This window comes from Quercus suber, unplaced genomic scaffold, assembly GCF_002906115.3.
Source record: "Quercus suber isolate HL8 unplaced genomic scaffold, Cork oak 2.0 scaffold_201, whole genome shotgun sequence".
NCBI lineage: Eukaryota > Viridiplantae > Streptophyta > Magnoliopsida > Fagales > Fagaceae > Quercus > Quercus suber.
Genome location: NW_027069659.1, coordinates 215,150 through 241,397, shown reverse-complemented (window position 1 = coordinate 241,397; position 26,248 = coordinate 215,150). Strand labels below are relative to the sequence as shown.

Below are 26,248 nucleotides of genomic sequence, written 5' to 3'. Positions count from 1 at the left end.
TATGGTTAATGAAAAATATTTTACAAGTTTAACCACATTTTACATGCAAAACAAATACTTGAAACATTTTCCAAATGACAAATTACAACTTATTCACTTGTGGTTTGACTAAAATTTAAGTTACCTATTTATTGTTTGAAATTTGATACTTTACCCCATAAAGTTAGCTCAACTAGATTTCTGTAACTTACTTATGTTAAAAACAATGCTAAATATGTAATTTTGTTTCATTTTTATGTTTCTCTCCCAAAACACAAAAAAACATAAAAATATAAGATCAAATAAGAAAAAAAAATTTAATGGAATATTTGCATAATGAGATTTTAAACCACAAGAGCTTTAAAAAAAAAAAAAATTATAAGTAGACACCTTAAATTGCAGTCGCATTTATAGGGATAATTTGCCATTTATATATATATATATATATTTGTATATATTAAGAAGATTTAGAAAGTTAATTATGACTTAAAAAAATATCAAAAATACTCATAATCTAATTAAATAATCCTTATTCTTTAAAAAAAATGGGGTTAAAATTGTAATTCAATAAAATTCAAAAAAAAAAAAAACTCAAGAAACTTTGTTCCTAAAAATTAGTACCCTCTCTATTTAAGTATGAGAGATGCTATGTTTATAATATTTTCACAACATTTTTATAATAAATTACAGTTGATTAGTTGTTATTAATTATAATTTGAACTATCATTGAAATTACTTTTTTATCCCACCAATAACCTGTAACAACTTGCCACATAGAATTTGTTGTAAAAATATTGTGAAAATATTCTGGACATATCATTTTTTTATAAACATTTCTCTTTAAATATATTTCACACACATTTGATACATTTTTTTCCTAAAAACTAGCACATACTAAACCCATCAGTTTACTCAATTTCAAATCCTAAATTTTAGTTTTTTAAATATTCCTTTCAGTGTAACCTTATTAATAGTTTACTCAATTTCAAATTTCAAATTTTAATTTTTTAAATATTAATTTCAATGTAACCTCGCATTATAAATTCAAATCGGAAAATTACATTAAACTCTAAATAAATAAGTAAATAAATAAAGTTAATTTGCCATTTTCGGAAAAATATTATGCAAAATCTTCAAAACCCAATTCTCACATTCTTCATCACCTTCCCAAGCCGATTCACCAGCAAGCCACAAATTCACTAGCCTCCGGCGACGAAACTAGTGGTTTTTACCCACATAGGCTGTGAGAATGAGGAAGACGACGGGGTATGGAGAGTGATCGGCGAAGAGGCAGAGTGGTTTCCTCTCTCTCTCTCTCTCTCTCTCTCTTACTTACCCTTTTTGGGAATTTACAGTGCAACACTCCCCTCACACTCACACTCACACCCTCAATTCTTTCTGCTTTTGTTGAAACGGAATCAATGGATTCACTTCCAAACCCCTTCAATCCCAACAAGCGTCTTAAAGAAGAGTTTGTCTTTCTCTCTCACCCTCTTTCATTTTTCATTCTATATATATACCTTCTTCTCATTTTTTTTTTTCTTCTTCTTCTAATCTGGGTATTTCAGATTCGTGACCAATTTGACTGGGTCTTCCATGCTCGAAGTCTCTGCCCTTTTAACTATATCCTCTGTAAGTCCCACATCTTATTTCTTTTTTACCTTTTCATTATATCCCAATATGTACACACACACACACACACACATATATTTTTATGTCCTTTCAATTTTTTCATATTGCTCTTGTTGTTCTCACAGATTCTCGTTATTCTTCGCCACTCATTTTCCTCCAATCGCCTTTTCGGTAATGCCTACACTCTGTTCTTTAGTCCTTTAACTCTAAATTATACCACAACTTTATTATACTAATTTAGCAATTTTAAAGTTTTGTTCACAAACTATTCAATGATTTCTCTGTTGGGCTATTCGATTCTGTGAGTTTTGAGTGTGGAAATTGATGTGATATGCAATGCAGATGTTGTTGTTTCTTGTTTTATTGTTAATTTGTTTTTTCGGGTTTTTTTTTTTTTTTTTTCGTAGACATGTCATTGAAGAAAAATGATAATGAAATCCTTGGTTCTAAGGATTGGAGGGCTTACATGGCTACAATGGCTGTTGATTTTCTTGTCCTTGTTCTCCCTAACATCTTATTTTTCACTGTAAGTGTTTGCTTCTACTTGTGAGTACCATTGCTCTAAGCTAACCAATGTGCATTTGAGGAGTGTCGTTCTATTATACCGACTATTCTTTAGCTTGGATTTGTGCTTGTTGATATCGGATCATCTCAGAAAATTTACCTTCAACACATGTAAGTTTTGTATTCTGTTTTGTAATCATTATTTGTGACAGGTTCTTGCTGATTGGACATATTTATGGGCAATTTTGCTGATCATGGTACTGCTTTTTATTATTGCATTGAAAAGGTAACACTTGAAACACATGGTTCTCTTGTTTTGTTTATTTTTCATTGGCAATGTCATTAACATGTGACCATATAGGCATATATGCTTTAGGATATTGCATGAGTGGCCATAAGCATCTAATTGACTTCTATAGGATATAGCTAAGACAAGCTTGTTTATTCTTTGATACAGATCTGATTTTCCTTCTCCTTCTTTGGAAAGAAGGGTCCATTATACTAAAGAAATTATCTCATCATACAGGGTTTCTATGGTATGCTGTCTCACAATCAATAAATAGTTTATTACGTGTATAATATGGTTAACTATGTTAAAGTTTTCACATTAACTTGTTACTCATGTTACCTATCAAAAAAAAAAAAAAAAACTTGTTACTCATGTTATTGAAACCATTTGCTGCAGATGATTTTAACATGCTTGTGTATCTTGGCTGTTGACTTCAGAATATTTCCTAGAAAGTATGCTAAGACTGAGACTTATGGTACTAGTTTGGTAAGATGTTGATTACCGTTATTTTTGTTTTCTTATTATTAAAATTTATTCAATTGCTTTGGTTTTGGAGTTGAACTATATGTTTTCATAGCCAATGGGCTGTAGCCCAAATGGCATTCCTCCCCTGGTGGTGGCAAGTGATGCAAGAGTATAATGCATGAAATAGATGATGATGACATGGCACAAGGCCAGCCAAGTCTAAGGGCTGACACATGTACCACCTAGATTTCAGGATTTTGTTAGAAGTAGAAACCATGTGTTTTATTAAGTCTAGCATGTGAATAAATGTTATTCTTTGCATTGGACATTCTGATGATACAATTTGAATTGGGTCTAAACACCTGCTGCATCTAAAGTTCTTTGCACTCTTCAGTTGCTATGTCTTATATTTTATACCTTTCAATTTACTTGTCTGAAAATTCTCTCATGCATTAATATTGGTTTGTATTTATCTTTCTAAATTGAGTGAATGAATCAATTACAGTGAAAGTAGGAAAGACATAAGAGGAGAAATCCTCATACTTTATTTTTTATAAGTAAATATTTTGGTTTTGGAATATATAGTTTAGATTCTTATATTAGTAGTGCTTACAAAGATTAGGTTGTAGATTCTCTCTTTCAAAATGTTGCGGTGAATTTCTTTTTACTTGATATGTAAGTTTATTTATTGTGTTGAGGACTTTTACAAATCTGAATTTGTTCATTTGAACTAATAAACTTCAAATTTGATTTCATGTCAGATGGATATTGGAGTTGGCAGTTTTGTACTGGTAAATTCATTAGTTTCACGACAAGCACGAAATGTCTCATCTGTGTAAGTTCTATTATGCTTTTCTTCCTCAAACATTTTGGCAAATGAAGGAGGAAGTTGGCCATCTTAAAAGAAAATGTCTAGGCATTATACGTCTTTAAGCATATATTTTATTGAATTGAAGTGATACTTATTAGCCAAAAGGATGGAAAAAAAATTGATGTATGACTATGATGTTAGTGAACCTTTTTTTTTTTTTTTTTTCCAAGGGAATTTATATGAAAAAAAATACAATGACCATTTTAGTTACATAAGATTTGTAGTAGAAAGAGGAATTTGTTTGGTTCTGCAATTGGCTTTTTGTTACGTTGCTATGATTTTGTCTCATTTGAATTGATTGAAGGAGCAAAATTTGGCAGAAAGATAATTTGAGGTGTGTGTGCGCACATTTGTTTGAGCAAAGTATAATTTTTAATTTAATTATTCAAGATTCTAGAAGAAAGATGTTTGTGTTGGTTTTGCAACTTTCCTTTTTATAATGCTGCTATGACTCTCATTTTGATTAAGTGAATAAGCATAATTTGGCAGAAAGATACTCTTTGGTTGGTTTATACTATTCTTTACAAGTGAAACTTGATAACCAAAGGGGAAAAAATGCTGTTTGATTTGAAAAACCAATTTTAATGGTTATAGAATATGTTAAACATTATGTCGTGGTATAGGCTAGTAAACTAATATGCTTTTGGAAGTTATTGTTTTTCTTTGTTAAAAAACTGATGCTTTATTATTATCCCTGACTAGTGAATAAATATCTTGTATGTTATGTTTGGTAGCTACATAGTCTGAGATCAAGTAACAACTTCCACTGATAACAGTTGAGGCTTCTGCTGTGCAGGGTTTCTAAACCATCATTAGAAAGAAAAAGTAAGGAAATTTTCTCTGGGAGAAAAGGAGGGGGTTGCTTGTTAAAGATGATGAATTACTGAGGAAGAGAGATATTGTGATTGTCTTATTTTATTTTATTTTGTTGGGGATATGAATATGATTACCAGTTGAGTTGAGTTGCCATAATTTAAAAAAAAGGGGGGAAGTAAAGGAATGGGGAGATTGATCATGCATAAAACCACTTCCATGGGTTGTCTTTTAGTTTAAGTAGGTAATATTGAAAAAGACCCTTGGAGTTTGGGCCAATTGCATATTGACTCCACCTCCATGTACTATCAATTTTGTGTTAGATCTCTTTCTTTCTTTGTTTTTTTTTTTTTTTTGTTTTTTTTTGTTTTTGTTTTTTAAATTTAATTTAATTTTTATGTTTTCTTTTCTTGTTACTTTCCCTTTTGTTTGTTGCAATTCCCTACAATAACAATAACAACAACTGAGCATTGTTTCCAAAATTTTGAGGTTAGTTATAAATCTTTAATAGACTAGTCAGAATCGTTGTTGCCGTGTCATGTTTGTTGTAATTATGTAATACCTCTAGTGGATAAATGCTTTGGGTGTTTCTTCTTTTTCTACTTTTCATGACTTGCTTGATTGTAGTACTTTCCATGCTTAATTTAGTGTTCCTATTGTATACCTCCTGTGTACAGGGGGGGCACTTTTCTAGTTTGATTAATGAAAACTTATATTAAAAAAAAAGCTTTTTATTTCTTATTTTTACTTTCCGTCTTGTTTGTTGCCCGTGATCGCTTTGCACATATTGTCCTGAGTGTCCCCTATCATCTTCTTGAAGTGGGCTTGTAAGGCCAACAATGATGATGAAGATGAGGGGCCACTGTCAACGCCATCGTTGTTGGACTAGCTTAGGAGAGTCTGGGGCTCAATTGTGGCTAGATTTGGGCCACTGTTTGTGCCATCTTCCTTGTCATTGGTGGCAGGGGGTTTTTGTGTTTGGTTGTGGGGCATTTGGACAATTTAGGATATTGTGGTGGATTTGGTAGTGTTTGGGCATGGTTGACTGGGCAACAGTCCCACTTGATTTTGGGTGTTCATGTATGAATTGGATGGGATTTTTAGTTTGGTTGGTGGTGTGGATGGAGGTTGGTCATTGGTGGTGTTAATTAGGGATCTTTTGGTTTGGTTTGTGCCATTCAAATGAATTGGGTTTTGCAATTTTTTTGTGTTTGGGTGCAGTGATTTTGGGGTTTGATTAGGTGAGTTGAGAAATTGTTTGGTGCTCTATTTATAAGGGGGTTGTTTGTTTGGATGCCAAGAAACTGTTGTGATGGTTGTGTTTTGTTTGGTTGAGCCAAGTTTGCTAAGACAACAGTTGCTATCATTAAAGGGAGAACTAGAGATTTAGAATCCAAAAACTCATAAAGTTAGAGGAGTAGAATAAAAGGATGAACTGATCGCAAGGATGGATTAACAATATCTTGGTCACAATAGTTTACAAATATACTTGCCAACTGTTGAAAGATAAGGGAAAACATAATAGACTGTTTATCATTTCTGGCTACACACCACACATACTTTTAGCTTAATGGAATATCCTGAAATGGAAGATTTAATCTAAACCTCTCTATGACTTCTAACTCAAATGATACCTCCTTTTGTAAGAGCAAGGTGGAGGGTGAGGTGGTGTGTTCAAGACCCACCGGTGTGTACCTAACCAATAATAATAAAAATAAAAAAGGGAATATTGTAATTATGAAAAGATAAAAAATTCAGTGGTTGTGAAGTTAATGAACTCTAGCTTAGAAGGCATTTCTTCCCTCCATATTGAATGGGGTGGAGGGTGGGTGGGGTAGTGGGTCTATGACCCATTGGGTGCGTGTAAATTACCTATAAAAAATTCAATGATTGAGAAGTAATAATGACAATTGGTTTTTTTTTTTCTTAGGAGGTGGAAGACTGCACTTCAATCTACTAGTCCACTAATGATTCTAGGATTTGTTCGTCTTATTTCTACAGCAGGTGTGGACTATCAGGTAGAACTTTTTATCTAAATTTATCAGTTTGCCGCTAATATAGTAACAGATATATGCTGCATTATAAAAGCTAGTTTTTGACATATGTTTGCTACAAAGCATGTGACATGGAATAAATTGAGGAATTTGTCTGTGTGCGCTTATCGTAGGTTGAGAGTTAGGAGGATTTGTGAATTTAAGGTTTAGAACTTTTAGAAAGAAGGCTTATGGTACAAGAATAACTAAGGTTTTAGTGCAAGGAAAAAGATCTAATTTAGTGTGTGTTAAGAATAGCTTATTTTCATTGGTTTATTTTGTTTAAAAATATTTTGTGTAAAAGTTCAACTGTACCTAGAAAAATGTGAGGCCTTCAAAAGCTGTAGCTCTGTCATATTTTCATTTTAAAGCCTATCTGAAATATTGAATTGGCACTTAGGTTGCAAAAAAGGAGGGAAGAATTTGAAATAGAATTTGCTCAATGTTTAGCATGTGATCTTACACGTGAACAATGATGTGAATGACGGAATATCAATGAGGATAAAAAGATAGGGGAAAAGGTGAAAAATATCTCAGTAAGGTGATCTTACACCTGAACAATGATGTGAATGATGGAATATCAATAAGGATAAAAAGATAGGACAAAAGGAGAAAAATAACACAGTAAGGCTGATGTGTTTGAATACTGAAAATACTCCACTTTTCTGTTAATCAACTCTATCTATTCTTTTAGCACAAATATATACAAGGACTATTTCTTGCACTAGCAGTGTTGGGACTGATAATTTGACTAATAGACTAAAATCCTAATAAGGTAATAAAAGACTAACTTGGTCTCTGAGGAAATAAGCGTAAGATACTTAGAATCTCCTCAAAATTCTAAACTCCACTAAATTACTAAAATACCTTTAATTTGCAGGAGTTGTAGAAATAAAGTTCTGCCATTGAATACAAAATTGGCAAAATTTTAAAAATAAAAGCCCAAATTTAAAACTATTTAACCCTGGAATACTTATTAGATGTTTATACTACTTTTGCTTCAATTGAGCTTTACAAATTGACTTGATTACATAGATCAGGGTGGGGGGTTCATTAGTCTGGGATGTAACTTAAGCCCGGAGGCTGGAAAACGCGGACATGGCATTTGAGTGCTGTACTGGTGTCCGACACGTACTGGACACAGGACACGTGTGTGACATGGCTGCACGCGTGTTGCAGCCTTTTAAAAAAAAAAAAAGACCGGACATGGCCAGGACACGGGAGGGACATGGCTCATGCCGAAAAAAGAGAAAAAAAAAAGGGAAAAAAAGAGATGTGTAACCTTGCATCTCCGTCTTCAGTCTTTCTCATGCTTCTTCAGCTTCTCCCACATTGTCTCTTCATTTTTCTTAACTTTCTCTCTCATTTTTTGTTTTCAAGACTTATCTTTTTATTTTTTAGAGTTGTGTGGCCTACTGCCTCTTCTTTTAACTTTCAATTTGACTTTTGAGCGCCTAGCTGTTAGCCACTTCCCCTCTCTCATCCACGCATCTCTCTTTTTTTTTTTTTTTTTCAATTCACATATCAACGTGTATTCAATGTATTATGAAACTACTTGGACATGAAACTCACATAATGGGCTTTAATATAGTTGGGACGTGGGCTTAAATATAATTAGGACATGAGCTTAAATTATTAAAGGATGTAATATTTTAGATCTCTATAAAATATATATAAATATATATGTGTGTGTGTGTGTGTGTGTGTATGTATTATTAAAGACTCTTAGACTTTAATTAAATATAATGTCCATTATTGCTCTTAAATTGAAATATGTTTAATATTATATGAAAAATAAATCTTTAACAATATATAAAAATATATTCAATATTTAATTAATATATGTATCCCTGCTGTACCTGTGTCCTAATTTTTCAGAAATTTCCGTGTTGTTGTGTTTTACCCGTACCTGTATCCATGTCCGTGCTTCCTTGGCCAGAGGTCTTAGGTCAAATTCACCACATTATCAGTCCATGGGGTTTTCGGTATGTCTCATGTAGGTTTGGAATAGTCTGGCCAAAGATTGGGACACAAAATATATATATATATATATATGTATGTATATATATTATTTATTTATTTTTTGAAGTAGCAACAAATTAAACTTCCATGGCTGCATCAACATGCTATTGAGGTACTTTTTGTAGAAGTAGGTCCAGGTGAGATTTGCTAACCTTAGTTCACCCTTATTTAGACACCACTTCCTTATATATATATATATATATTATAAATGATATTAAATGAACAAAATTTTGAAGTAGCAACAAATTAGACTTCCATGGCTGCATCAACATGTTGTTGAGGTACTTTTTGTGGAAGTGGGTCCAGGTGGGATTTGCTAACCTTAGTTCACCCTTATTTATTTATGACTGGTAGTTGCTACATCGTTCCAATTCAGGAAAATGGAGGTTGATGCTGGGAAGAAATTAGAAGTAACTTTCTATTGATGAGAAAAATTTTCCTTTTGTATTATTACTTCAATCAACATATCTTAAAATGTGTGTTCTCGTTGTGGTAATTTTCATAGTCATAGAGATCGAGCTATTTGTAATTAGAATTTGTGGAACCAACTACGCTAAGATCCTATTGATATGAATTGTCATTTAGATATTAAATTCTACCCAATTCACGTGAATTTTTATTTTATTTTATTTTTAATGATTTCGATACATGGTTCATTCATAGTTTTATAAATTGGCCACATCATACTGTTTATACATGAAAATAAAAGATTAATAGCTCAATTATTTAATCTTTTATGCTTGTAAATGAGGCTTGTCTTCTCATTTTCCTTCTAGGTCCATGTTGGAGAATATGGTGTGCACTGGAATTTTTTTTTCACACTTGCTGCCACATCGATCCTTACATCCATAATTAATGTTCCCCCACGATATTCGGGAATGCTTGGTTCATTAGTTCTAGTAGGTATGCTTTCAATTGAATATGTTTGTTTGTATCTATTCCTTTGGAGAGATCATTTTTTAGCCTTATTAAGTTCTTGATTGTTCAGGTTATGAAATTTGCTTGATGCGTGGGTTGAATTTATATCTACTTTCTAATGAAAGGGGAATGGATATCATCAGCCAGAACAAGGAGGGAATTTTTAGCATATTCGGTGAGGATCAAGTAGAAATGCTTACAATGGTGTGATGATTTATATTCTTTATTGTATATCAACAAATTAGTTAGTACTGCTGGTTTATAGTTAAATTATTGATGGGTTTATTTCCTAATGATTTGGTCATTGTTTTTTATTAGTGGTGGAGTGGAGTGAAGGTCACCAATTTCCACCTTACAATTTACAGTTCTTGACATGGATATATTTTGTTCTGTTTTTAGATGTGTTGATGGTTCAGAATGTGGAGCTTTTATAGAAATTCTGTGATTTTTGAGTAGTTTGGAAAGATGTTAAATATGTTGTTAAGAATATCGGTATTTGAAAATGAAAAAAAAGGGAAAAAGGTGCCTTTAACATATAAATCAAGAAATTTTAGTGAGTCATGTCAGTTAGAATAGTCTGGGAAGTTTTGTGGTAAACACATTATGCCAAGATGGACATGGAACATGAAAATGGACAGGCCTGCAGCCTGCATGTAAACCCCACATGATGCTTGATTTCACACGAATCTGAAGTTTTTCCAAGAGTATAAGAGGTCCAACTATCTAGGTTAAGGTGTAAACTACTTAGAGCACATGGTGCACATGAATCCACAAGATTGGGATCTGGCATCCACCAAGAAAAAGGAGAGTAGACTAAAATTTTATTGATCACTCTTTTAAGGGCTCTAGAAGACTTAATTCCCAAGTAAAAATATTCCTAAAAGTGTTCAGCCCCCAAAGAGGGTGTCGTTCTTTTTGTGGCCAGCAACATGGGGTAGGATTCTTTTAGTTGATAACCTCATCAAGAGGGGTTTATCCATTGTAACTTGGTGTTGTGGGGAAACTGTGAATCATCTTTTGCTCCATTTTGAGATCCCATATGAGTTATGAAGTGAAGTGTTTTTGATGTTTGGGATTTAGTGGGTGATGTAGGAAACAATAGCATCCTTTCTATTTAGATGGTGAAACTGGTTTTGGAAACCTTTCTCTGATGTATGGAATTTGGTGCCGGCGTGCTTGATGTGATTAGTGTGGAAGGAACGAAATAGCGCACATTTGAGGATTTTGTGAGACCTATTGATCGATTGAAGTCCTTACTGATCCATACTCTATTTGATTGGCCTCAGGCATGGGGTTTTACACAATGGTGGCTCTAGAAATTTTTTCTATGATAGTCACTAAGAAACTTAAATTATATAAAATTTAATAAAGAGAGAACTTGAATAAATTGATTTCATAAAAAAAATAAATACATGAAGTATTACAATGTCATTTTACTAAAAAAGAGAAAAAGAAAATAGGGACTGACAAGAGATAAAATGGGAATTGAGAATGCTGAGATGAGGGTAATAAAGTGAGAGAGAGAGTCTAAAATGATGATAGAGAAGAAAAAAATGGAGAAAGACAAAAAGAGAGAGGGAGAGAGTAATGGATGATACTTGCTACAACTGTGAGCCGAGAAGAGCCAACTTTGCTAAGGAGAACTCACGATCACAATATTTCTTTTGATCTTTTTTTTAAGGAAAAATGAAATTAGGGAATATTGTCATGGAATGAGTTGAAAGAGTCATAGATTTGAATGATTATGGATTTTAATTTTTTGTTTTTGAATAGGCTTTTTGTTGAATAATTTGTTCACTTATTGTTGTTTGGCCTAGTTTTGTTTTTGTTTGAGTTATTTTTGCTGTTATCTAATTTTTATTGTTGTTATTTGAACCTTTTTTTTTTTTTTTTTTTTTTTGTTTAAGGGGTTAAGGATTATGTTTAGGGGGCATAATTATTTTTGGAATATTGCTACATTCGTAGCATTTTCACAAGAAGTCTTATGTGACAAGCTATTATTGGTGGGTAAAAAAGTGATGGTAGTATTGAGCCCAAATTAGAAGACTCAATATTTGACTAAAATATTTCTAAACTCTTAAAAACAAGAGAAAAAAAGTTTATTCTAGAAAATTTTCGAAAATTACAAGAAATTGATAGTAAAAATCTCCAAATGATGCGTATGATGTTCTTCGTAAGATCCCTTAAATTAATATCATCCTTGAGTTATTAGCTTCAAATTGAAACCTTCCATCTGAAGGACAATATGTTAGAAAATTTCATAATCTACTATAGTTTCACAAATTTATTCTCATTAAATAATGCAACCTAAAAATTTGTTGCTCCAATCTTCAACTGATTTGCTACAATAACCAAGAGCATATTAATGACAGAAGAAAATTTTTTCTACCCTAATTATTACGTATGAGATTAGGCCTATGGATGAATACACAAACATACATTTCTAGAAAATTAATAACTTGTGCCTCTAACAAAAATAACTCAAACTAGATTTAATCTCTCAAGAACAATACCTCTGTGAGCAGTTCTGGAGTTCTAACTTCTATTTCTAAGTGCACAGAAGATAGCACATACATTATACTCTTTTTTACAAATAAGAATAAGATGTCGTTAGGACTTTTGATTCAATGANTTTCTAGAAAATTAATAACTTGTGCCTCTAACAAAAATAACTCAAACTAGATTTAATCTCTCAAGAACAATACCTCTGTGAGCAGTTCTGGAGTTCTAACTTCTATTTCTAAGTGCACAGAAGATAGCACATACATTATACTCTTTTTTACAAATAAGAATAAGATGTCGTTAGGACTTTTGATTCAATGACTCACTTTTTATTTTAACAGCAGAGATTGGCTTGATTTATTTATTCATTTTGACGGACTCTTGAGCTGCCAAGGACTGTTTATTTTTTCAATCCTAGCAATAATTGCAGTGCTTGCTGCATCAGCTAGGTTCTATTGTACCTTAGAATTCTGCTTTTCAATAAAGATCACTTATTATATGAACGTCTGTCTTGTTCTGAATTCTAAATCAAGTTTGAATCTGATGATCCTAAACACATGTTCTGTATTCAAGACTGCTCTTCCAACCAAAGAAGGATAGTACTTTGTCATCATTTATAGTTGCAAAAATGTTGCCAATAATCTTTAGCTCAAATTGGCACCTCCCCTTGTAAGAGCAAGGTTGAGGGTACCCACTGGATGCATTTGTAACTTACCAATAATATTGAAAATGGGAAAAAAACTTAAGTGTAGTTCCTTAGGTGCAGTATATGTGATTCCTCAATTAAATTCAAACACATAACTGGATTGAATGTAATTCTCCTTGGAAAAGATACTACTGTGTGGGCTGTATTGGTCAATACAGATATGTTTCTGAATTTAATTGGAGAATCCAATGTACTGCACTTAAGTAATTGTACCTAAGTTTTGCCAAGAAAATACAAAAATGTTAAAGAGTAAAGCCATGGTAACCATAATTGTACTAGTGATAAAAATTGGGAGTAAAACCCTGGGAGATGTTAGTATGATGCCGTACAAAACTCACTTGGATTCCACTGAAGAAAGATTACAAATAGGATTGAAAAGCTGAGATCCAAAATCCTTTGAAAATTGTAACTGATGCCTTAAAACAATCACTTCAACAACATATCCCTTTACTGTAAACAAAACCAGTTATTTGTACTACATAGAACATATTTGAAACTTAGTCTTTTTTAGTAGCTCTTACTTATTCTCGCTGCATTTAATACAAAATTTTAGTTGAGTATTTATTGTTTTTCTTCCCAGGATATTGGGGTATGTACCTTCTTGGTGTCCAGTTGGGCTACTATCTATTTTTCGGAAATAATTCATCTGCTATGTTGAGAGGCAACAGATGGGCAGGGATAAGAGCCTTGATTCTTTCTATTCTGTTCTGGTAAGTATTGCTAGTACTATTTCATGTTAATTTTCACGATGTAGTCTCTTTTCAATAATATTGTTTTACTTATAAAAAATAAAAAAAAATTGCTAGTATCCTTATTAAAAACACTTTGAAGGTGACTTCCTAACACTTTCTGAATGCTCTATGTTAGAGATTAAGTCTTTCTTTTTACACACTCTCCTCGATTGGAGTGTGGTCTTTTGTCATTTTTCTTGTTCTTCCCTTCCTGTTTTACTTGATCGTTGTAATCTTGGTTTTTGATTTCTGCCCCCATAGTACATTCTCAATGTACTCAGGTTGGCTGTTTTTCATTTTTTAATAAAATTTTCGTTATTTATCAAAAAAAAAAAAAAAAAAAAAACTTCCTAACACTTTCTCTAAATTCCTGTTTTAGGATAATAACTGTTCTTCTTGACAGACATGTTGAAAGAGTTTCCCGTAGAATGGTGTGATATCCTGACTCTTTTAAAAGTTCTTTTTTTTGTGTGTTAAAGTAACTATATTAATTATTGTGTGAAGAAAACTAATATAACCACATTATGCAGTGCAACCTGACATATGTTACCATGGTCTTGGCTTTGAACTTGCAGGTAATCCAACTTGCCTTTTACTTATATTAATAGTTTGATGACATTTTCACTTTCCATCTAGTGTTGAAGTCACCACATATTGTGGTTGTCTATTAATACCAGGAAAGCACGGGTGCGGCTAAATGGTAGCCGTACCCGTGTTGGACTCGTATGCGACGCGGGGTGTGGCTTGGATGCGGCTGCACGCCCGTCCCATACGTTTTTTTTTATTATTATTTTTTTATATATATAAAAAAAAAAATCCGATACGGTCGGGATGCGGGTGCCTCTGTCGACTAATTTTGGGCTGTTCTGGTGAGTTTTGGCCAATAGCGGCCGACATGGAAGATTTGGCCAGGATGGAGTTTTGGGTATTCTTCTCCTTAAACCTCAAACAAAATATGTTTTCTAAGTATAAGGAAAAGATGAGTACCTTACTTGCCAACTATGTCAATGTTGTTAGAAGGAAAAGAGTGTATCATATCTGCTAGTAAAAAAAAAAAAAAAAAGAGAACGGAGAGACACAGAGGAGTGGATGCTATGGTCTGTGAGAGAGAAATAGAAAGAAGATGGAGATGATAGTAATTTTTTATTGAGAAGAGGACTCACGGTTATTAAGAAAGAAGGGTGGTAAAAGTAAAGCTAATCAATACTCCTAGGGAAAGATGATTTCACATGTGCTGGGGGAGACTTGTGCGAGTAAAGTGGGAAGTTTCTTGGAAGGTGCATCTTTGGAGGTAAGGTTGCCTACCAATCACTTCTCCCACACCCTGTAGAAGCGAGAGCCTTGTGCATTGAGTAGGGCATTTTTTTCTAATATATTAACTTACGATCATACAACAGATAGAGAAGTTGAAAGGTGTCTCTTTACAAAATTAGTCTTCACAGTTGTGGGGAATGCATCCATCAAAATTGAAGAATTCCAAGTGAAGAGAGCTACCTGTAGTTACTAGAAATTTGTTAAGAGACTCCACTGATTTAAGTCCAATTGTTTGCATGTGAAGGGATGAAGGCCCAGGTTGTGGGGATGAAGTTGTTGTGGAGGATTGGGTGTCAGATACCTTTTCAGAGGATGCCGAATCCTCAAATGAGGGGCGTTTGTTGCCTCTATCTGTTGAACCACTGGCTTTCCCTATGCCCTTGGGTGCCATGGATAACTATTATGAAGGATAGGAAGAGCAAGCAACCAATTTTCTGTTGGCTGTTGAAGCTGAGTTACACCAGAGGGCTGCTAAGGAAAAGAATGCACAAAATTTGAAGAGTTCAGGAATGAAAGGGTTGAGGGAGCTAAAGGGACATTTAAGCTCTATTAATTATGGTTCTACATCGGTAAGGTGTAGTGGTAATAGTTGGAATATAGGTCTTTGCTTGTTTCTCAATGAAATTGAAGTTGTTATCTTGGAATGTCAGAGGTTTGAATGTGTTGGAAAAGCGGCTTCAGATACGTAATTTGCTACGTACTTGGAGGGCTGATATTGTTTGTTTGCCTGAGACTAAGCTGGAGTGGATTACAAGAGGAATTGTTCAAAGTATCTAGAGTTGTCCTTATATAGATTGGTTGTATCTGGGTCCTGAAGGTGCTTTTGGCAGTATTTTGCTTATGTGGGATCAAAGGGTTGTAGAAAAGGTGGAGGAAGTGGTGGGACATTTTTCGGTCTCTTGCAGATTTAAAAATGTTAGTGATCAGTTTGAGTGGGCTTTCATAGGTGCATACAGCCCTAATTTGAACAGGAAGTGTCGGAAAATGTGGGAGGAACTGCTAGGACTTATCAGTTGGTGGAATTTGCCATGCTGTCTAGGAGGCGACTTTAATGTAATCTGTTTTCCATCAGAGCGGTTAGGAGCTGTAAGCTATACTCAATCTATGTATGACTTTTCTAATTTCATCTCAATTCATGGGCTGATGGATACCCCTTTGGAAGGGGGCCGTTACCCATGGTCTAATTCTTCCTCAGCATCTAGAATAGATCGGTTTCTCTTCCTATTAACTATCCTGAATTATTTAGAATTTGCCGAGATAGGGAGGCAAGTGTGGCTAAGCTTATGAAGTTCACTAATGGGGTACTTCATTGGATGTAAGTTTTTTTAGGGCTGTCCATGTTTGGGAATTGGAGGCTTGGTCGAGCTTCTTGGATACCATTTACGGCTCTTCTATATGGGGGTTTTGGGATGATAAAATGTACTGGAAACTAGATAGAAATAATGGGTTTATGGTTAGTGCTTATTACTATCATTTAGTTGGCCCTAATGATTCTTTTTTCCCTTGGAAAAGCATATGGAAGTAGAAGATCCCTTCTCGAGTGGCTTTCTTTGTTGGACTGTTGATTTGGGGAAATGTCTGACAATAGACAATTTAAGAAAAAGGAAGGTTTGGATTTTGGATTGGTGTTATATTTGTAAGTGTAATGGTGAATTGGTTGACCATCTTTTCCTTCATTTTCCGGCTGCTATGGATTTGTGGTCTATGGTTTTTGGTTTATTTGGAGTAAGTTGGGTTATGCCAAAGTTAGTTGTTGGGCTTCTACCTTTCTGGCAAGGTTAGTTTGGTCGGCATCGAAATGGACATATTTGGATTATTGTTCCCCATTGTTGATGTGGTGTCTTTGGGAGGAAAGAAATAGCAGGTGTTTTGAAAATAATGAGAGATCCATGCCAGACCTCAAGTTATTTTTCTTTAGAACCTTATTGGATTGGTTGTCCGCTTTGCGTAACCAATCACTTTCTTCTCTTCTTGATTTACTTTATTTATGTAATCTTTGTACTTGATTTGTTGACCCGAAGTGTACTAGGGTGTCACTTTTTTGATATCAATAAAACTCATTACTTATATATAAAAAAAATGTTTGCATGTGAATACTGTAGGCAAGAGGATTGCTAATTTTATGTAAAACTATGTCTATGGTTTCAAGGACTTTTAGATGTGACTAGAGCTTAATAGGGCTGTTGTGGTTAAAGTTTGCCCGAAAATTATGATGTTAGGATGGTGAAGGAAAGGATTGAGGTTTTAAGCTTGATTAGATATGACAGAGGATGAGCCGTTGAGGTCTAAAAGCAAAATAGGGGATAAGTTTTCAGAATTCTAGTTGCTGATTTTTTTAGGACACTAGCTAAAATTAGAGTCTGTTGCAGGGTTTAAGGGGTTCAATGGATGTAGTCTATGGAGGAGTTTAAGGCTGCTTGGGAAAGTGCAAGCCATGTTCAATATGTGATTGGAGATGGTCATGGGTACGGTTTTGGCTTGATGCTTGGTATGGGACTCAGCTCTGCCTTTAACAGTGCTATAACTGAATCTATACTCTTTAGCAACGAAGAAGGATGCTTTTGTTTATTCTTACTTGGAGATATTCAATGAGGGGATGACACGTTCATGGAGCATTAATTTTGTATGTGATTTTAATGATTGGGAATTGGAATGAGTTTATTTGTTCTTGGAAACCTTGTATTTTAACATCACAAGAGGTATGGGCCCTAATCGGTTGAGATGAAGATTAAAAAGTAATGGTAAGTTTGATGTTTGTTCCTAACATGAGGTTTTTAAGAGGCACCAATTGAGTGGTTTTTCCATAGAGAAATGCATGGCGTACACAGGCTACTAAAAAGGTGGTGGTAATGTGGTATTCTTTGCCCAGATAGCAGCATGGAGCAAAATACTTGCATATGATAAGTTTGATAACTAATAAATTACCGATTGTCTCAAAAGTTTAATAGTTAGGAAATGATGAATTTAATAATTTTTTAACCATAATTATAACACTCCCCTCACGTGTGGGTCTAAACTCACTCTTAACATTTCAATTGGGAGGTAGAGTGGAGATAGGGATCGAACTTAGGATCTCCTACTCTGATACTATGATAAATTACCGATTGTCTTAAATGTTTAAGTTGTTAGGAAATGATGAATTTAATCATTTAATCATAATACTAACAATAACCTTATGAGAATGGGTATACCTTTGATGATTAGATGGTGTATGTGGAAATGAGGTGGTGAAATGGTGGGCCAGATACCAATTCATTGTATTGTAGTGCTACCTGAGCAAGATGTGTATGTACTGTCTGGGTGGTAGATTTGTGTTGGTATTCAGGTAACCTTTTTGCTTGGAATATAGTTCACTGTGTCTAATGTGGGCTATATGGAGGAGAGGAATAATTGCAGTTTTAATGGTGTGGAGCTTTCGATTATGGAGTTGAAGAATTTGTTTGAGAGTGTTGTTTGAGTGGTCTTGTACTTGTGGAAACAGTAAAGAGCATTCAGTTCTGGATTTTATAGGCTCTATTTCCTTTTTATCCTAATTTTTCTCTGTTTTTAGGAAAGCTTGCTATACATCCTGTGGTGCTTAAGCTTTTTTTCTTCTTAATTCCATTTATTATAAATTTAAAATACTTCCTGTGTGCTTAAGCTTTTTTTCTTCTTAATTCCATTTATTATAAATTTAAAAAAAAGGATGAGGAGGAATGGTGGATAGGCAGGACATGATGAGTTTAATCCAACTCTCACAAGAATTAAAGTGCAAATGAGTTTTTGTTTGAGAAAGCACCATTCAAGCTATTATTGGATTTCTTAAGGTTGATCTTGACTACCATGTCAGCTGTTCCTTGTACACTCATCATTTTATGCACACTTTTTTGTACAAGGATTTGTTTTTGTCCTGGGATGCAGCCGGTTTGAAGGGCTCAAACGGGGGCATCCAGGGTTGGCCTAAGACAGTCCAGACAAATTTTGGAGACCACTTTGTATACAGTGTCATAGAGCCCTTTTGGCCAGCCTGCCCTATGTTCTCAGGTTTCTAGCATTTTGGGATGACGTAAATGTGTTCTGTTCAAGTTAGAGGGGATAGTGCAGGTAGAGTATATGCTTAATCAGGTTAATCAGGTAGTAAAGCAAACTGCCTACCACATCCAAACCTTCTCCTGGAAGAAGCTTGCTTGAAAGCTATCTGGTTTAGCTGTTTAGGAGTCTTATATGGTTTTAGAGACCAAAGGTCTTTTCTTATCTTTGGGTTGAACCCCAGCATTGTTGAAATGGAGCAAATTAGGCAGGCTGTGGGAAGAAAGGTGCGACTGGGAATGACTGGATTGGAACAAGTCCTTATGACAGTAAAATTTCTTTCCCATGGAAGAGCAAATTTTCGTGCTTTGAGAATTGGAGCAAATTATTGTGCTTTGGCCTCTCCCAGTGACATGTCTTTCCCATGGAAGAGCCTTTGGAAGGTAAAGATCCTGCCCGGATTAGCTTTCTTCTGTTGGACAGCAGCCCTAGGAAAATTATTGACTATTGACAATATGCGTAAGAGAGGCATTGGGGTGTTGGGTTGGTGTTATTTGTGTAAAGGTAAAACAGAAACGGTGGATCATTTATTGCGTCACTGCCCAATTGCCTCGGAATTATGGTCTATGGTGTTTGGGCTGTTTTGGGGGTGTATTGGGTCATGCCTGAATCTGTTGCTGATTTGCTTGCTGCTTGGCATTGGTGCTTTGAAAAGCATAGAAATGGTATTATTTGGAAAGCTGCTCTGCATTGGGTTATGTGGTGTATTTGGAGGGAGAGGAATGCTCAAAGTTTTGAAGATATCAAAAGAAACCAGATTTTAAACTGTTCTTTTTAAGAACTCTGGAATACTTGGGTCAGTATTCCAGAGTCCACTAGGGTCTGTATTATTTTCTCATCTTGTATTTGTGATTTGTTGGATATTTGTAACTTGAGGCTTTGATTGTCTTGTCTCTAGTTGTATACATCTAACATCCTGTATACTTTGGGTGACTCATATTTTTGGGGTTTTAATAAAATCTTGTTACTTATCAATAATAATAATAATAATAATAATAATAATAATAATGGTAGCTAGCTTCTAGGGTAAGCCAGTTAAAAATGAGACTTCAAAGCTCTAACTTCTTTCAACATCTCTTGATGTTTGGCAATAAGGGACCTCACCTGCTGCGCAATTCTTACTGGTACAATCATGCATCCAGGGTTTAATGGACCACATACAGAGGTCGTGGTTTTCTTCTAAAGATATCCATCAAAAGGAGTCAGAAATCTGACAATTTTTCATTTTCTGTCATTAAAGTGTGCGCGTTAGTGTGACCCATGCATATGTTATAGATTGTTTACTTCATGATTGTTTTCACTTAGTATTGAATTGAAGACTTTTTACGGAGGGGGGTGGGTAAGTTTTTTAATCTGGTAAGGTTGTAAGAGAGATTGCCTCTTAATTCAGGTTTTTGCATTAGGAAAGAATTTTGAAATTGAGTTAGACATCCCAGTGGCTTTAACTGATGGGCTCAGATCCTCTCTGGTATTTTGTCATTAGTAGCTTCCAGGTTATATGGTTGACAGTGCACCACATATTGAAAAGCAAGCTGCATGACTGATAATATGCCATGTTATTCGTTGCTCATGAAGTAGATATAGTGGCTCTTACCTCATTCAAAGTTGTACCCTATGAAGACCCAAAAAAGAAAACACCATTTTCCCACTTCCTCTCTCTTTGTGCTTGTAGCTGAGAATTTTGCCTATGTATTACAGAAAATTTTAGCTAAATAAAATAATATAACAATTTTTCTGTAGTAGTGAAGGGAGGCCTGGATTAAACTTGAATGACTTTTGCAAACATAAAAGCCACAAACAGTGTCAGACATTAGGGAAAAATAATCGGGTTAGAGTTCTTTCCTTCCCTTGTAACACTTTTTGGGGGTACTGGATTCTCTCTCAATTTAATTTATTTTTTCTTGAGAGATTAAGTGAGAAAATAAAAGAAAGGAAAGTTGAAGTAAAACACAAACATTCATTTTTCTGTTTTATTTTGCAATTAATCTATTATTTTTGAAGTTTCCATTGTCTTCCTCTTTCAAAAGATTGAATTGCTTCATTTTTCCTTGTGTATGATCGATAATTATTTAGCAACAATATATAGCAAATTGCACTCATGAATCCAGATGATCGCTATTGTTGGGGCTTGAATAAATGGTCTGCAAGAGTGGTTGGAGATAGAGATCAACATCGAAAATGAGTTAAAATTCACCCTATCATGGAACCTTTTTTCAGATAGTAGAAGATGTACAAAGGTGTTGTTTAAGAAGGCTTCTTATATGACCTTTGATTAATTCATGTGTATGTGTCCATAGTTGAATGTAAACTGGAAGCTGCTGGTGAATAAAATACTGGAGATGATCCATGCCCTTAGCTGACTACTATTTTTCAAGTGTCATACTCTTAGTATGGCAAGTAGATCAGTAGATGCCTATTGTGCACTCATTTATTTTAGTTCTGCTAAGACAACTGCTATGTAATGTAGTTTTCAATTTTAAATATGATATTGTTCCCAATAAAAATGTCTCCTGCTTGACAGGTGCTGGCAATACTAATGCTTTCTGATTACATTCCTGGAAGTAAAACATCAATACTTGAAGAAGCATTTAACCGGAACTTATTGGGTGCATTTCTTCTGGTAAGAAATATACACTGTAGATCCATTCACTCATTATACAAACCTTATTCCTCAAGCTCAAACTAACAATTTGTCTCGTTTTAATTTGCAGGCTAATGTGCTTACAGGGCTGGTAAACTTGTCTGTGGATACCTTGTCTGCATCATCTGTCACAGCTCTTTTTGTCTTGGTTGTCTATGCCTCTACTTTATCAACTGTTGTTGGAATTGCGGATTTTTGTGGCATTAGGCTAAAATTTTGGTAGGTTTTAACTATAGTCTGTAGTGTAATTCTTTTTCTTTTTCTGGTTCAAGTTATTCGTTGAAATGATCAAAATTCTTAATGTAGATCCATGCGCCTGATAACAAATATTGAAACTGATCCTTGAGAGTTGAGGCACGCAAGCACGCACATCACATCTAGTGTGCTGCTGTGCTTGAGGGCAATGTCTAAGATCATACTGTTTAACGTCACCCCACTCCCCCGTTTATATTCTTATCGGAAATTCTTACCTGGGTTACCATTGCCAAGATCATAATCATAAAATATTTGGATTGCAACACCAGATATCAGGCACACCAATACTCATAACATCATCATATGCCCCATGGGTTATACTTACTGTATACAAATTGTTTTTCACAATTTGACACTTGGAAATTGTGACTTAAAGTCATGATTTCAATTGGTTTTTGGAAATACGCATAAAATTTGTGTGTAATAAACATTGTCCATATCCTATTTATTCTCAAAAGAATGAAACAATCTATAACTCATACTTTGGTGTATGCATGCATTTTTTTTCCCTCGTTTATATATATATATATATAATTTAATTGTGATGATGAACCTTGCATCGTATACATAGAGAAACAATTTGAGGAAAAGAAAATGATAAATATAGGCATATAATATATATTTTTTCAATAGACATGATTCGTTGTGATTAGTGCATAAAATAAATGAAGTAGGTGGTAAATCTAGGTGAAATGATGTTTCAATTGCAATAGGTTATGTTGTTTAAAAAGTTGTCCCTGGATAACTTACGAAAAAAAAAATCAACTTAAAATCAACTAAAGCCAAAACAAAAATTAGGTTGGAAATTGAGTATGAGATTTGCAGATGGGTTTAATTTATACAAAAATGTGCTTTTTCTAGGGGCGAAACTGATGGTCACATGGATTTTCTCAGAATCTGACAGTCTGGACCGTGGTCCAAGGTCGACAGCCCTTCTTTTATGTCCTCGTCATCAGATTAGGCAACAGTTCACCATATTTGTAATCTCACTCTCATGATGTATATGCTCTCTCGCTCTCTCTCTCTCTCTCTCACATATGATATACATATATCAGAGCCCTGTGATTATTACATATAAAGTAAAACAAAAAGACAAGCCTAAAAACAAAATGGTAGGCCTAATGCTTGCTCGATCAGAGATGCAACATAATAAGTCGTAGACTTTTGAGGGTGTAATTGCGACTGTCATTTAAAAAAAAAAAAAAAAGCGCACATGAATATTGTAGCTTAAGCTTTGCTTAAAGGGTAGCGTACCCTTTTGGATTAAGGTTACCTAGTAATTGTTGTTTTGCTTGTAATTCTTCTAGTGATATAGCAATTCCAATCATAATAATGGGCAGGGATAATACTACCCAATTAGTGATTACCCTAGCGCTGACATTGCTTTCCTATTATGGTAGAAAGGGACTGCGTCCTTGCCTACGATGACTAGTTGATAAGCAAACTTGCTTGTACATAACGCATTCAGCCATTCCAATTGCTATATTAAGCAGTCTTTATATTTTTCGGTGCTTCAACGCTTTAGATAACCCATTTTCAGCTAGTGTTGACAATGAAGGGCTTTGATGATCTTGATCACGGAATTGCTAAATACTTAGTTTTTGTTAGTATATATGCCTTCTAAACCATATTATTATAGAGGAATGATTATTACACACTGTTGCACATATTCCGTGCACGCTTCTTTCAAATCATGTTTTTAAAACATTATTTCAAAGGAATATGGATGATGGTGTATGCGGTAATAAAATTTAACCATTGTTATATGGCCTAGATTCTGATTAAAAACATTATTTATGCTCCCAACATTAAAAAATCTAGATAAACCGAGTGTACAATGTGTAGTGCAGCTCGTATATTACAGTTACTGTCTAAATTGTATAAATGAGAATCTAGGGTGCGTGAACCAGTCATTTCCTGCAAACCCCAACACAGATTTGAATGTGAGCGGTAGCTTTTGCACAGCTTGTTATGTTGTTTGTATGCATATTTCTATATAGATTTGGGCCCCCCACACCTCTTCTTCATAGCAGAAACTGTGCCAGTCTTTGACAGCATCTATTGAAATCGGGAAGGAAACCAAAAAAAGGATGAGAGAGGAACCTCTTTCTTTTTTCTTCACTTTTTGAGAAGCAGAAAAGCACAACTCCTTCTCTCTTCCCTCTCACGAGTCACGTGCATCATATCCTTCTCTATACAGTACCCTCCTATCATTTTAGACCTTCTCTCTCTCTCTCTCTCTCTCTCTCTCTCTCTCAGAAGTTCAAGGATAGGGTTCTGCAATAAAATGATTGTTGTGTTTGAATTGGAACAAGTTGACAGTAGTGTTGGAGCTAGTTGAAGAAAAAAGATTCGGTTAACACAAAATAGTTGGTAAAAAATGGCTTTAGAAGCTCTTTCTTCCAGTGAGCTATTCAACTTCATAATCTATGACACTATCTCAGCAACCCCATATGACAATCATGAGAATAGTTTCTTATTAGAGAATGGAATGACTACACCCCAAGATCACCAAGGTAGTCCTTTGAAGAACTCTTCATCGATGACCCGAAAACGACACCCCGGAAGCTCAGAATCTGTGGAGAGGAAGCAGAATTTGGGGGTGCAAGGGATAAAGAAGAGGAGAAGAAAGCCGAGGGTATGTAAGAACAAAGAAGAAGCTGAGACACAAAGGATGACACATATTGCTGTTGAGAGAAACCGCCGCAAACAGATGAATGAGCACCTCGCTGTCCTACGCTCCCTCATGCCTGAATCCTATGTCCAAAGGGTGTGTTTTCTTTCTTCTCATATCTCCCTGAGTCACTTTCGATGTGTAATTTCTGTTTAAGCTTTATGGGAAAATTTGGCTAACTGTCTATAATATATATGGTTCAAGTATTCCATGCGATTACACTTTTGCTCCACTAATTGACACATCATTGTCTAAGAAAAATCTATACATCAAAAAAAATTTCATGGCTAGGAAGAAAATTTGAAACTTTTGGTAAAGTTTCTGAAAAGTCGGACTGAATGAGTTCAAAGTTAGAAATTATTCATCTGGAAAAGTTCAGCGTAAAGTTGGGTAATACAACAAGGTTCAGACACCAGTCAAGTAAAAGTTGAGCAGAAATTTGTCATTTTTTATTCCACTATTACTTCATTTGTCATTCTTTAGATTTTTCCTTTCGTTTGTTTCACTCGTGAAAAAGGAAGTATTAGGTGAGCGGTCTAGCTCAATCTGAAAAAGAAATATGGATGAACTGCTAATATATTCTTGGATAACATATATTCTAAAGAATAACCTGAGGGTTAGAGCTTTCCTAATAAGGTCTAATATACAAAGACGTTGTTAGTTTCTCAATTTTCGTCATCATCATTATATAACTTAGTACATCTCCTACTAGGATTGGATGTAAGAATAAAAATGATTACACCACCTAATGTTAAAAATTTATATGTATAATGTTTAATATACAAAGATATTGTGGTTGGTTAGTTTCTCAATTTTCTTCATCATCATCATTATATAAACTTTGTAAATCAATATTCCGTCAATCTTCAACTTGTTCTACCTCATATTATACTTTGGATTAATTGGATGTAAGACTAAAAACGAATACTCTTTAATGTTAAAAATTTGTTTGTGTACCGTGTACGTAGGGTGACCAGGCCTCTATAGTAGGTGGTGCTATAGAATTTGTGAAGGAACTTGAGCACCTCTTGCAGACCCTTGAAGCTCAAAAACTCCAAATTCTACAACCTGCAGGAGGAGGAGGACTAAATGTAAATGAAGACACCACAGGCACAGCCTCAAAGTTTATGCCACCCCCATTTGCACAATTTTTTGCGTATCCACAGTACACCTGGTCACAGATCCCTAACAAGTATACATCTAAGACACTGGCTGCTATAGCTGATATCGAGGTCACTTTGATCGAAACCCATGCAAACCTTCGAATTCTGTGGCGAAAAAGCCCTAGACAGCTCTCAAAGTTGGTTGCTGGATTTCAGACTCTTCACCTCACCATCCTTCACCTCAATGTGGCCACTATGGACCCATTGGTCCTCTACTCTATCAGTGCCAAGGTAATTAATCATATCGTAGCAAAATGTTTCTTTATCCTTTCTTTTTCTTTTTTTTAAAAAAAAATTATTTTATAATAAACAGTATATTTTTAACTTCTCTCGTATGGAACAAGAATCTAGAGCCATATGTAGTACGGGAGGGATAATTGTTTTGTACCCCGTGATCAGTATGCATAGTAACTTTAGGGTCCATGTCCTTTTTAACACAGTGCTCAACCTTAATAAAGTTAATTAAATAAACCTGAATGTTAAGAATATCAATTTTGTTTTATAGGTTTTACAAATTGATAAATATCAATTTCTTAAAACTGATAAAAAAATTTCTTATATGTTTTTGATGTGATATTAATTACATTTATTATCTCTTTGTGAACTTTTAATGATAAATTGATAGTAAATTTAACTTTTTTCAAGAATTAAAAATGGATTTCAATTAC

At 34.5% G+C, this 26,248-nt stretch overlaps 2 protein-coding genes across 4 annotated transcripts; both read left to right on the top strand.

The window, feature by feature from the left end:
• Window positions 1-1,069: 1,069 nt before the first annotated feature.
• Window positions 1,070-22,880, top strand: LOC112034595 (uncharacterized protein At4g17910). Of its 3 annotated transcripts, none has more exons than XM_065779162.1 (17): window positions 1,070-1,450; window positions 1,548-1,611; window positions 1,737-1,782; window positions 2,019-2,137; window positions 2,328-2,401; window positions 2,573-2,651; window positions 2,801-2,890; window positions 3,631-3,704; window positions 6,484-6,571; window positions 9,385-9,511; window positions 9,597-9,701; window positions 13,315-13,444; window positions 13,845-13,896; window positions 13,996-14,040; window positions 21,369-21,467; window positions 21,559-21,707; window positions 22,605-22,880. In XM_065779162.1, exons 1-17 carry the CDS (start codon window positions 1,248-1,250, stop codon window positions 22,642-22,644), a joined length of 1,584 nt encoding a protein of 527 aa, XP_065635234.1. In that variant the 5' UTR covers window positions 1,070-1,247; the 3' UTR covers window positions 22,645-22,880. The 3 variants fall into 3 exon arrangements, with proteins under 3 accessions (XP_065635234.1, XP_065635235.1, XP_023923177.2); XM_065779163.1 differs by lacking the exon at window positions 22,605-22,880 and adding an exon at window positions 21,795-21,976; XM_024067409.2 differs by lacking the exon at window positions 22,605-22,880 and having other exon boundaries at window positions 1,071-1,450; window positions 21,559-21,976.
• A 780-nt stretch (window positions 22,881-23,660) lies between these two features.
• Window positions 23,661-25,868, top strand: LOC112034586 (transcription factor bHLH71). The gene is made up of 2 exons (XM_065779184.1): window positions 23,661-24,513; window positions 25,386-25,868. Exons 1-2 carry the CDS (start codon window positions 24,124-24,126, stop codon window positions 25,866-25,868), a joined length of 873 nt encoding a protein of 290 aa, XP_065635256.1. The 5' UTR covers window positions 23,661-24,123.
• The last annotated feature ends 380 nt before the right edge of the window (window positions 25,869-26,248 follow it).

Coding starts and splice junctions, on each gene's coding strand:
- LOC112034595 (XM_065779162.1), top strand. CDS start 1,248: ATGGAGAGTGATCGGCGAAGAGGCAGAGTGGTTTCCTCTCTCTCTCTC. Junction 2,138..2,327: donor CTAACATCTTATTTTTCACT/GTAAGTGTTTGC, acceptor TATTTGTGACAG/GTTCTTGCTGATTGGACATA. Junction 13,897..13,995: donor AAAGAGTTTCCCGTAGAATG/GTGTGATATCCT, acceptor CACATTATGCAG/TGCAACCTGACATATGTTAC.
- LOC112034586 (XM_065779184.1), top strand. CDS start 24,124: ATGGCTTTAGAAGCTCTTTCTTCCAGTGAGCTATTCAACTTCATAATC. Junction 24,514..25,385: donor CTGAATCCTATGTCCAAAGG/GTGTGTTTTCTT, acceptor CCGTGTACGTAG/GGTGACCAGGCCTCTATAGT.